Genomic DNA, 12500 nt, shown 5'->3' with positions numbered 1-12500 from the left:
GACTTTTAAAACCGACGTGTATGCGAAGTCACTAAATCCGCAGTGGAATTCTGAGTGGTTTAAATTTGAGGTGAGGTTTATCTTTTTATTTATTTAGAATTAAATTGCAATTATGGTCAACTTAACATTCAAGGTTCTGTGTGTGTGTGTTGCCAATGACTTCTGTGTGTGTGTGTGTGTGTGTGTGTGTGTGTGTGTGTGTGTGTGTGTGGCACAAATGGTTTGTGTGTGTGGCCAATGACTTGTATGTGTGTGTGTGTGTGTGTGTGTGTGTGTGTGTGTGTGTGTGTGTGTGTGGCATAAATGGTTTGTGTGTGTGTGGCCAATGACTTCTGTGATTGTGTGTGTGCGTGTGCGTGTGGCACCAATGGTTTTTGTGTGTGTGGCGCCAATGGCTTTTGTGTGTGTGTGTGTGTGGGGCACGAATGGCTTTTGTGTGTGTGTGTGTGTGTGTGTGTCACAAATGGTTTGTGTGTGTGTGTGTGGCCAATGACTTCTGTGATTGTGTGTGTGCGTGTGCGTGTGGCACCAATGGTTTGTGTGTGTGTGTGGCGCCAATGGCTTCTGTGTGTGTGTGTGTGTGTGTGGGGCACCAATGGCTTTTGTGTGTGTGTGTGTGTGTGTGTGTGGGGCACCAATGGCTTTTGTGTGTGTGTCTGTGTCTGTGTGTGTGTGTGTGTGTGTGGCCAATGGCTTCTCTGTGTGTGTGTGTGTGTGTGTGTGTTTCTGTGTGTGTGTGGCCAATGGCGTTTCTGTGTGTGTGTGTGTGTGTGTGTGTGTTACTCTGTGTGTGTTTCTCTGTGCGTGTGTGTGCGTGTGTGTGTGTGTGCGTGTGTGTGTGTGTGCGTGTGTGTGTGTGTGTGTGTGTGTGTGTAGGTGGATGATGAGGATCTGCAGGATGAACCGTTACAGATTACGGTCCTGGATCATGACACCTACAGTGCTAACGATGCCATAGGGAAGGTTTACATCGACATCGACCCGCTGCTCTGCAGTGAAGCTGCCACCGTCATCTCCGGCTGGTTTCCCATCTACGACACCATTCACGGTTTGTCACAGGACTTTTACGTATGCAGCGTGAGCACCTTGATGTGACACAAAATGTGATATAAACAGTTATTAGTGGTGAGCTGATGGTTATTGAGTGCCGGCTCCATGTTCTCAGGTCACATACAGTGTGTAGAGACACAAAACCTTATAGGACACGAGCTAAAGGAACAGAAATTTATTTCTCTACTAGACTAATGAGGGGATCGTATACATCATGTGCACTAATACATCATTCATCACTTTGTTATCTGTCCTTGTTTCTTCAAGGTGTGGATATTTTTGTGTATAACTCTGTGTGTGTGTGTGTGTGTTTAGGTATAAGAGGAGAGATCAACGTGCTGGTTAAAGTCGACCTCTTTAACGACCTGAACCGTTTCAGACAGTCTTCCTGTGGAGTAAAGTTCTTCTGTAGTGAGTATTTATATAATTCTGCTCCTCTGATCCTCTGCTCACTTTATCGTGCTTCAACGCTGGTTTCTTCACTCCTTCCCTCAGCTACATCCATCCCACGATGTTACCGTGCTGTGATGGTCCACGGCTTTGTGGAGGAGCTGGTGGTCAACGAGGACCCGGAGTACCAGTGGATCGACCGCATCCGAACCCCGCGAGCGTCTAACGAGGCCCGTCAGCGTCTCATCTCTCTCATGTCAGGTACAAACACTCACACTGTAGCCTGAGTGTGTGTTTATTGTGCAAGCCGTTTTCAGAAAACAGTCTGAGGTGTGTGTGCGTGTGTGTGCGTGTGTGTGCGTGTGTGCGCGTGTCTGCGTGTGTGTGTGTGTGTGCGTGTGTGTGTGTGTGTGTGTGTGTTTTCTCTGTGCAGGTGAGCTTCAGAGGAAAATTGGACTGAAGGTCCTGGAGATGGGGGGGAACACTGTGGTTGGTTATCTGCAGTGTTTTGACCTGGAAGGAGAATCAGGTCTGGTTGTGCGAGCCATCGGTACGGCCTGCACGCTGGAGAAGATCAGCAGCATACACGGTTCTGCAGGGGCCACGAACCCATCTAACTCCTCTCCATCAAAGGATATAAAAGAGTGAGTTATGTTGTGTAAAAAAACACACAGAGCTCCTGCACTAGTGCGCTAGTATCATCTCGGCTATACACACAGCTATACACACTGCTATACACACGGCTATACACACGGCTATACACACGGCTATACACACGGCTATACACACTGCTATACACACTGCTATACACACTGCTATACACACTGCTATACACACTGCTATACACACGGCTATACACACTGCTATACACACTGCTATACACACTGCTATACACACGGCTATACACACTGCTATACACACTGCTATACACACTGCTATACACACGGCTATACACACGGCTATACACACTGCTATACACACGGCTATACACACGGCTATACACACTGCTATACACACTGCTATACACACGGCTATACACACGGCTATACACACGGCTATACACACTGCTATACACACGGCTATACACACGGCTATACACACGGCTATACACACGGCTATACACACTGCTATACACACTGCTATACACACTGCTATACACACTGCTATACACACGGCTATACACACGGCTATACACACGGCTATACACACTGCTATACACACTGCTATACACACTGCTATACACACTGCTATACACACGGCTATACACACTGCTATACACACGGCTATACACACTGCTATACACACTGCTATACACACGGCTATACACACGGCTATACACACGGCTATACACACTGCTATACACACGGCTATACACACTGCTATACACACTGTTATACACACTGTTATACACACTGCTATACACACTGCTATACACACGGCTATACACACGGCTATACACACGGCTATACACACGGCTATACACACGGCTATACACACGGCTATACACACTGTTATACACACTGCTATACACACGGCTATACACACGGCTATACACACGGCTATACACACGGTTATACACACTGCTATACACACTGTTATACATATAGCTATACACACATCTATACACACATCTATACACACATCTATACACACATCTATACACACATCTATACACACATCTATACATATAGCTATACACACTGATATACACACGGCTATACACACGGCTATACACACGGCTATACACACTGCTATACACACTGTTATACATATAGCTATACACACAGTAATACACACAGTAATACACACAGTTATACACACAGTTATACACACAGTAATACACACAGTAATACTGTTTCCACCAATCTTAATATTTTATACCTCCTTACACATTATTATTTATCAAATATGTTTATATACTTTATATATCTTTATATACATTCTATAACATCGTTGCATTAGTTATGAAGTGATGTGCAGGAGCTGTGTGTGTGTGTGTGTGTGTGTGTGTGTGTGTGTGTGTGTGTGTGTGTGTGTGTGAGTGCGTGCGTGCGTGCGTGCGTGCGTGCGTGCGTGTGTGTGTGTGAGAGAGTGTGCATTTTATGAATACTTCCTCAGTACACAAACAGGCCACACACTGAACCTTATCATTTTCCCGCATGCTCCATCTCGATCTCTCTCTCTCTCTCTCTCTCTCTCTCTTGATCTCCCCCCCCCCCCTCCGTTTTCCCGTCACCATCCTGCATCTGCCTGCTTGCATTCAGTCCCCTTCAGGAAGCTCTAAAGTTCCTGGTTTAAGGAGTTGTCATGCTTTTATGTTGCAGCATTTTTGTGTGTTTGTGGCATTATTGTGTTAGCGTTGTTTATCAGTGCACTCACACTTTAATTTTGTAGGTTTCTGTGTGGCTTGCCCTTTTGGTTTCTGCTTGCTGGTGTGTGTGTTTGTGTGTGTGTGTGTGTGTGCGTGTGTGTGTGTGTAGACAATCTGCAGTTCTATAACAAGACAACAAAAAAAACATGATGTTTGCATATTCAAATGCATTACAAAGTCAGAACACTCCCCCTTAGAGGACTTACCATCAGTGTTGTAAGGTTTAAAGGTAGCGTGATCTGTTTTGTCATGTAGTTTATTGTGTGTTTCTCTTGTCAGCATTTCTCACATACAGTAGCTTCTAAACTAAACACAGTATATAAAATGTCTTCATGTAAATTCTGCAGGTTGTCTTACATAAATCAGTCTGTTTGTGTTGTTGTTAGTGTGTGTGTGTGTATTGTGTGTCTGTGTGTGTGTATTGTGTGTCTGTGTGTGTACACATATGTGCCCAGCATGTTGTGTGTGTGTGTTGTGTATGAAATGTGTTTGTGTGTGTTCTGTATGAAATGTGTGTGTGTTGTGTATGAAAAGTGTGTGTGTCTATTGTGTTTCTGTGTGTGTATACGTATGTGTCCAGCATGTTTTTTGTGTGTGTGTGTGTTGTGTATGAAACGTGTGTGTGTGTGTGTTGTGTATGAAACGTGTGTGTGTGTGTGTGTGTGTTGTGTATGAAACGTGTGTGTGTGTGTGTGTGTTGTGTATGAAACGTGTGTGTGTGTAGCTCTCCGCAGGCTGCTCCTTCTGCTCTTGGATGTCGCTCCACTCACAGCAGTCCAGTTCACGGTGCGAGCAGCCGTCTCTCTCAGGGCTTCTCCGTTTCCGTGCCAACGCTGCTCTTCGCCGGTATGAAACACAGACACAGGAGCTCAGAGGGTCCCACAGCCAGGCAGTGTAGGCAGGTGACCCCGGTGTGACCCCCTCAATCCCCTGCATTCCCATTGGATGGCACCAGATGGCTGTGACATCATCAAGCCTCTCTTCTTCAGCTGCCAAAGCAACCTGTTCTGCCCCTATGGCCCGTCTCCATGCCAACGAGGGCAGAGGGCTGCGTTCAGCTCACAGTCACACAGTGTAGCTGGTCAGGTGGTTAGTGTGCCCCTGATTGGTCAGGTAGTCAGCAGTGGGGTTAGATATCTCAGGAAGCTAACGGGGATGATAATAATCGAGGGTCATGCTTTGGTTAGGTGAGCGTTGTGCGTTGGTTAGCTGAGCGTTGTGCTTTGGTTAGCTGAGCGTTGTGCATTGGTTAGCTGAGCGTTGTGCTTTGGTTAGCTGAGCGTTGTGCTTTGGTTAGCTGAACGTTGTGCTTTGGTTAGCTGAGCGTTGTGCTTTGGTTAGCTGAGCGTTGTGCTTTGGTTAGCTGAAACAAATGCTTTTTCTCATCTCGTTACCTTTTTTTTTTTTGCATTGTCACACGTTTGTCATGCTTTTTTTTTTTATTGTTTGTTTTCCGTGTCTGTGCATCCGTTCCATTCGTTTCTTTTGCTAGACCCCCAGCTCTCACCCACCCCCTTTCCTCCCTTTGTTTTTTCCTGCTTCCAATAAAGAACCTTCTGAGGAACTGATATATTTATATAAATGTGAAACATTGTGCTGTAAAATGAAGCACACTCTGGAGTTTAAGTGTGAAACACCAAGTCAGAAGTTTAGTCATTTAAATAAACTTCATTTGGTGTTTCAGCATCTGTGCTGTAGATCCTGAGCTACACAAATGTACAGCAGGAACTAAACAAGCCCAAAAAATTTAGGATCCAGTTCCAAAAAAAGGTTCCTGCTGTGGAAATGCACCTTGTTCCTCTTTTCCAACCCTTACACACACACACACACACACACACAGACGCTCACACTCCCTCTGTGCCGACGTGGTGTGTGTGAGATTGAGTCTGTTCCTCCTTGCTCTGACAGGGCGGGTTTTGGGGAGGAGGCCCCTGGTGTCCCGTTGTGCTCAGGACCCCCCACCCCACTGAGAGCCCAAACCTTCTCTTCCTTCTCCCCTTCCAAGTCCTACAGTCGCCAGTCCTCTTCCTCTGACACTGAGCTGAGCCTCACCCCCAAAACCGGTAAGACCACCCTTACCCAGGGATGAGCCCACTACATCACACTCTCTATAGAACTGCAGCAGATCAGATATGAACAGGTCTGTCTATGGAACCGTCCATCAGAGATCAGCTATTAGAGATTAGACCTATCAACTATCAAAGACCACCATGGTGGAGATCAGGCCACTGTAGGGCAACAGGGTGGAGATCAGGCCACTGTAGGGCAGCAGGGTGGAGATCAGGCCACTGTAGGGCAGCACGGTGGAGATCAGGTTACTGTAGGGCAGCAGGGTGGAGATCAGGCCACACTGTAGGGCAACAGGGTGGAGATCAGGCCACACTGTAGGGCAGAAGGGTGGAGATCAGGCCACTGTAGGGCAGCAGGGTGGAGATCAGGCCACTGTAGTGCAGCAGGGTGGAGATCAGGCCACACTGTAGTGCAGCAGGGTGGAGATCAGGCCACACTGTAGTGCAGCAGGGTGGAGATCAGGCCACTGTAGGGCAGCAGGGTGGAGATCAGGCCACACTGTAGTGCAGCAGGGTGGAGATCAGGCCACTGTAGGGCAGCAGGGTGGAGATCAGGCCACACTGTAGGGCAACAGGGTGGAGATCAGGCCACACTGTAGGGCAACAGGGTGGAGATCAGGCCACTGTAGGGCAGCAGGGTGGAGATCAGGCCACACTGTAGGGCAACAGGGTGGAGATCAGGTTACTGTAGGGCAGCAGGGTGGAGATCAGGTTATTAGGTTTGAGAGATAAAGAACATGACGCTGCAGCTTTCTCACACACAGCGAGTGGTCGTGAGCTTCTCCTGCATTACTGTTTGTTTTGTGTTTTTATTGTTAAAGTTTGTGTTCAGTTATTACATTATGTCATCTTATGCTGATTCTTGTGTGTGTGTGTGTGTGTGTGTGTGAGAGAGAGAGAGAGAGAGAGAGAGAGAGAGAGAGAGAGAGAGTCTAAAAATGAAATGAATACATAAATATTAGGATAAATATTACATTTGATCCAACAGATGGCTGAGAACACAAAAATGAGTTTAGAGAGAATTTCAGCCCTAAATCTAATTTAATTAGTTATTATTATTATTATTATTATTATTATTATTATTATTATTATTATTATTATCATTATTATTATTATTATTATTATTATTATTATTATTATTATTATTATTATTATTATTATTATTATCATTATTATTATTATTATTATTATTATTATTATTATTATTATTATTATCAGACATCACAGATTTTGTAGCTTTTCTCAGTCTCAAAGCTTCATTTTAGGGATTTAAACCAATGACGTTTTCATCTTCAGTCTTTGTTTTTCTCCTTTCTTTGTGATTTCATAATTAATTTCTACCTCATTTTTGCATCATTTACATTGATCTCTTAATTACTTCGAAACAGGATGAGGCGTATGCGAGAAAAAGATGAGTATCGAGAACGAAACAGAGAGGAGAGGAGAGAAACAGAGAGGAGAGAGGAAAGAGAACAAGAGAGGCATAGAGGACAGAAAAAGAGCGTAGAGGAGAAAAAGAGAGGAGACGGAGAGAAAAAGGAGAGGAGCGAGGAGGAGAGGAGAGAAAAGATGAGGAGAGGCGAGAAATAGCGTAGAGAGGAAAGAAAAGAGAGGCGATGGAGATAAAAAGAGAGGAGAGAGGAAAGAAAAGAGAGCTGAGAGAGGAGTGAGGAGAGGAGAGAAAAAGAGAGGAGAGCGGAAAGAAAAAGAGAAGAGAGGAGAGAAAAAGCGAGGAGAGAGGAAAGAAAAAGAGAGGAGAGAGGAGGAGAGGAGAGGAGAGAAAAGAGCGAGGAGGAGGAAAGAAAAGAGAAGAGAGGAGAGAAAAAGAGAGGAGGAGAGGAGAGAAGAGGAGAGAGAGAGGAGAGGAGGAAGAGGAGAGGAAGAGGAGAGGAGCAGAAGCGGAGGAGAGCATAGAAGAAGTAGCGGATAGAAAAGAGAGAGAGCGACGAGTAAGCGACACTATAGACGAGTGAGAAGAGAGGAGGAACAAAAGAGGGGGAGAAACGCAGAGGATGCATCTATTCTCTCCTCGTCTCTCTTATACTTCTCTTCTCCACCTCAAAACTCTCTTCTCTCCTCTTCTCTTCTCTCCACCTCTCTTCTCTCCACCTCTCTTCTCTCCTCTCCACCTCTCTTCTCTTCTGTCCACCTCTTTCCCTTTCTCTCCTCTCCTCTCTTCTTCGTTTCTCTCAGCGAGGATTTGTCTGTCTCCCAGTTCTCCCATCCTTCAGTGTAAATCTTCACCCTTTCCCACAACCAAAGCCCTAAGGAGTACAACTCCTCCCCCTCTCCATGTGAGCCAATCAGACACAGCCATGCTGAGAAAGAGCGTGTCGTTCAGTGAGGACCTGCTACAGGCGGCCTCCGGTAGGACAAACCCACATCTCGTTGGACTTCGACTCCACAGAACGCACGCGACACGGCTGCCCTTAATCAGACCTGTAACAGAAAACGATTGCTGTTTGCGGGAACAAAGTTAACGACGTTAACGATCATCAGTCAGTGGATGTGAATCGAGTGTGATTGTTGTGGCGTTTCATTTAAAAGCATTTGTTTTAATTAACAAGAGCTCACTCGCACGTGATCGTGTAACCCTCTGAGCCCACGGTAGAGAAGATCAGGTTCTGATCAGCAGTTCTGCATGGATGTGAACTAACCTCAACAAACAAAGTCACTTCACACACACACACACACACACACACACACACACACGTTCTCAACGTTTCTCTTCGATTGAAACACAACATTGCATTTTGACTTCGGGGCTGTTGTCAGTAAAAACGCTGTCAGTCTTCTGACTACAGAGTATTCGGTAAAAACGTTTGTGCTAAAAGATACCAGATTAGGATTTTTAGGTTTCCATGGAAACTACAGTCAATACAATAGAGCAAAGTGTCATTTAATCAATAATCCTGATTAATATTCAAAATCCGTTCAACAAAGAAATTTGGTGTCGAGCAAATAAAAAAAAATCTGTATGGAGATCCGACGCTCGGTGTATCATCTATGTCTCAGGGTTCATCAGGACGTTTGTACCACTGTATAATTAAGTATAAAGACCTTTAGGTGAGATGGAGTTCACCTGGTTTCTGGTTCTTCTACCTGTACAGGAATGGGCAGCGGTGGCAGCGCCGGGAAGGAGGTGGCACCTCTTAAAGCACTTCTGAGACAACAGACGCAGTCGGCTTTGGAACAGAGGGTATGTGCGGATGCTCAGATACAGTGTCATATTATTGTTATACACACATAAACTGTGTGGAAGGGAATCTCCATGTCAGAGACTCGTCACTGGTGATGTTACTGTAACGGCAACACACACACACACACACACACACACACACACGCGCGGGACGTCAGCAGCACGTGTGGTCATGTCCGTTCAGCTCATCATTAATAATGATGAAATAAAGACATTTTAATAATGGAATCTTTTTCTACAATATGCTCCTGAGTATTTTACACCTGACCTGAGGGACTCTCCTGACTCTCCTGACTCTCCTGACTCTCCTGACTTACTAATGTAACCTCACCTTAAACCTCAAAGTGAATCAGTTATAAATGTTTTCAGCATGTATCTGTGGAGGATTATGTATAATTATAGAGGGCTGAAATTAATCTGGAGCCTCTGTAAGTGCTGTGAGGTGAAATTAGGAAAGCTCAGTGTGTCTGTGTGTGTGTGTCTGTCTGTGTGTGTGTGTCTGTCTGTGTGTGTGTGTCTGTGTGTGTGTCTGTCTGTCTGTGTGTGTGTGTGTGTGTGTGTGTGTGTGTGTGTGTCTGTCTGTGTGTGTGTGTCTGTGTGTGTGTCTGTCTGTCTGTGTGTGTGTCTGTGTGTGTCTGTGTGTGTGTGTGTGTGTGTGTGTCTGTCTGTGTGTCTGTCTGTGTGTGTGTCTGTCGGTCTGTCTGTGTGTGTGTGTGTGTCTGTCGGTCTGTCTGTGTGTGTGTGTTTGTGTTTACGTGTGTGTGTGTGTGTGTGTGTGTGTGTGTGTGTGTTTCACAGGAGTTCCCCTTCTTTACACTGACCAGTTTCCCTGCTGGCTTTCTGCTACATGTGGGTGGAGTGGTGAGCGCACGCTCCGTCAAACTTCTGGATCGAATCCACAACCCTGGTAAGAAACTCCATGTCACACAAACTCATGCAGTTATAACACACACTTACATGCAGCTCACACACACACAATACCTGATGACACACACACAGCATAACTGATGACACACATGCAGGACACCTAGACACCTGTACACGGTACACCACGGTGTGTGTGTGTGTGTGTGTGTGTGTGTGTGTGTGTGTGTGAGTGTGTGTTGAATGTGAGGCATGGGCTGGCTGAAAGAGCTGCTCACATAATCTTAACTGTAGATGTGCTGATGTAGTGCCACTAAACTAGTGACATAGTGCTGCTGCATGCTTCTCTCTCTCTCTCAGAGGAGACGCAAGAGAGAGAGAGATGAGATAGAGAGACGAGAGAGATCACGAATAGACTCTCTCAATATATAGAGATGATGATTAAATATCATATATCTATATATCTCTCTCTATACTATACTCTCTCTCTCTCTCTCTCTCTCTCTCTCTCTGTCTTTCCCTCTCTCTCTCTCTCTCTCTCTCTCTCTCTCTCTCTCTCACTCTCTCTCAGTCTTTCCTTCTCTCTGTCTCTCGGTCTGTCTCTCTCTCTCTGTCTCTTTCTTGCTCTCTGTCTCTCACTCTCTCTCTCTCTGTCTTTCCCTCTCCATCACTCCCCCTCTCTCTGTCTCTCTCTCTCACTCTCTCTTTCTCTCTCTCTCTCTCTCTCTCTCTCTCTCTCTCTCTCTGTCTCTCTTTCTTTCTCTCTCTCTCTCTCTTTCTCTCTCTCCCCCTCTCTCTGTGTCTCTCTCTCTCTCTGTGTCTCTCTTTCTCTCTCTCTCTCTCTCTCTCTCTCTCTCTCTCTCTCTCTCTCTCTTCTGATGATAACTCTTGTCTGTCTTTGCAGTTCCTGTGGAGTGGTGTTGTCCAGTGTTGTGCTCTTGTTTGTAGTCTGTGTTTGTTTTTTTATTCCTTTTCCTCTCTCTCTTTTCCTTGTCTTTTCTTTCCCTTTTTCTCTCGGCTCCTTTAACTGATCTACTAATGTGGCGTATTGACTCAGCCTTGGGTAACACCAGATCATACAAACTGCTAGACTGGAATAGTTTCTCCGCAGGTACTATCTTACCCCCAGTCCTGCATTTACACTCACAGCTCTTGGCAGCTCAGTTTGAACCACACACACACACACACACACACACACACACACACACACACACACGATATTTGGCTTACTGATGGGCGAGTAGTTGACTAATTGGTTCTCATATTTTTCTCAGAAACACAAAATTTTACATTTTTATGTAACACTCGGTTGGCCAGAAGGTGTTAATTAACTCTCTATAACCGCAGTGTTGACAGTGACGTAGCTACAGGGTTTATATTAATTTACTCGTTCAAATATGTTCTTGTTTCTATAGCAACAGCTCCATCACAGGGACATTTGTGAGCTCTGTGTCTCAGTCAGAGGTGTTTTACTCCTCACATAACACCTGAGGTACACTAACATCATCACATTACTGTTGCGTAATTATTCAGGAATTCATTTTAATATCATTTTAATAAAATATTGCAAAAACAAAAAAACAAAACAAAAAGCCCATCACTAATCTGGAGCCGGTTCCATTTCAGGTCTTAATCCATTAACATGCAGGTCATCATGCACATGATCATCAATCCATAATAAGCCATAATGATTTATAATTATTTACAATTTAATTAAATGTGAATATTAACAAAGTAGAAAAATTTCACATTACCAAAAAAAAATGATAAAAACAACCACATTTGTGTGCACACTCTTGGTTTTTCTCAGTAGTGTGTGTTGCATGAGCTGCCATGTGCTGTGCTCGGTGTGTGTGTGTGTGTGTGTGTGTGTGTGTGAGTGAGTGTGATGGCCACAGCATGCACACACTGGTTATGTTCCCCGTTCTTTGCCTCGGCTGGTTGTTGTTTCTGAACCTGCTCTGCCTGTTTCTCACCAGAACTCTGCCTTGCTGTGTCTCACCCTCTTACCCAGCATCTGTTGCTTGCTGACTTACTGACCGGTCACGTGACCAATGATGCAGTGAGACGGGCATGTGTGTGTGTGTGTGTGTGTGTGTGTGTGTGTGTCACACAGTGTGTATCAGGGCTGTAGTAATAATAATAATAACCTCATGATGATGACTGTGATCTGTCATACCCATGATTCAGATATTCATGGTTACTGAGTGTGAGTGTGTGTGTGTGTGTGTGTGTGTGCGCGCGTGCATGCACTCGATGACCACTTTATTAGGAACGCCTGCACCCCTGCTCATTCGTGTAGTTAATAAAGCACGTGTCAGCAGCACCGAGTATAAACTAGGTTCTTTTCCCTGAGCTTCTTTGCAGAACAAACTGTTACGTCTCTCTCTTTATGTCTAAGCTACAGATTCAGCAGGAGACGAACTCAAGAGCTCAAGCAGCTTTGGATAAAGTTCTTGCTGTTTCAGGGCCGAGTTAAAACACAGCAGAGGCACGAAGTCCATCATAGTGTGTAGCAAAGTAGCTTCTTCTTTTCTTTTCTCTTGATTATTCTTCA

At 45.1% G+C, this 12500-nt stretch overlaps 1 protein-coding gene across 17 annotated transcripts in view; it reads left to right on the top strand.

Annotated features, from left to right (window-relative positions):
• Positions 1–12500, top strand: part of c2cd5 (C2 calcium dependent domain containing 5) — a 32618-nt gene that overhangs the window by 2525 nt on the left and 17593 nt on the right. For 4 of the 17 annotated variants that reach the window (XM_047822229.1, XM_047822230.1, XM_047822227.1 and 1 more), the window contains exons 3-12: positions 1–70; positions 877–1048; positions 1366–1461; positions 1546–1701; positions 1874–2084; positions 5720–5874; positions 8074–8247; positions 8991–9079; positions 9878–9986; positions 11001–11054. The exon at positions 1–70 is cut by the window's left edge and continues 17 nt beyond it. In XM_047822229.1, the coding sequence (XP_047678185.1) occupies positions 1–70; positions 877–1048; positions 1366–1461; positions 1546–1701; positions 1874–2084; positions 5720–5874; positions 8074–8247; positions 8991–9079; positions 9878–9986; positions 11001–11054 (1286 nt within the window). Of the gene's footprint in view, positions 71–876; positions 1049–1365; positions 1462–1545; positions 1702–1873; positions 2085–4535; positions 4710–5719; positions 5875–8073; positions 8248–8990; positions 9080–9877; positions 9987–11000; positions 11055–12500 lie in introns of those variants that run through there. The other 13 variants (XM_047822238.1, XM_047822237.1, XM_047822235.1 and 10 more) reach the window with 8 other exon arrangements.

The sequence above is a fragment of the Tachysurus fulvidraco genome, chromosome 13 (assembly GCF_022655615.1).
Source record: "Tachysurus fulvidraco isolate hzauxx_2018 chromosome 13, HZAU_PFXX_2.0, whole genome shotgun sequence".
NCBI classification, from domain to species: domain Eukaryota; kingdom Metazoa; phylum Chordata; class Actinopteri; order Siluriformes; family Bagridae; genus Tachysurus; species Tachysurus fulvidraco.
Note: the sequence above shows the minus strand (reverse complement) of the source record. Positions and strands in the feature narration are given on the sequence as shown.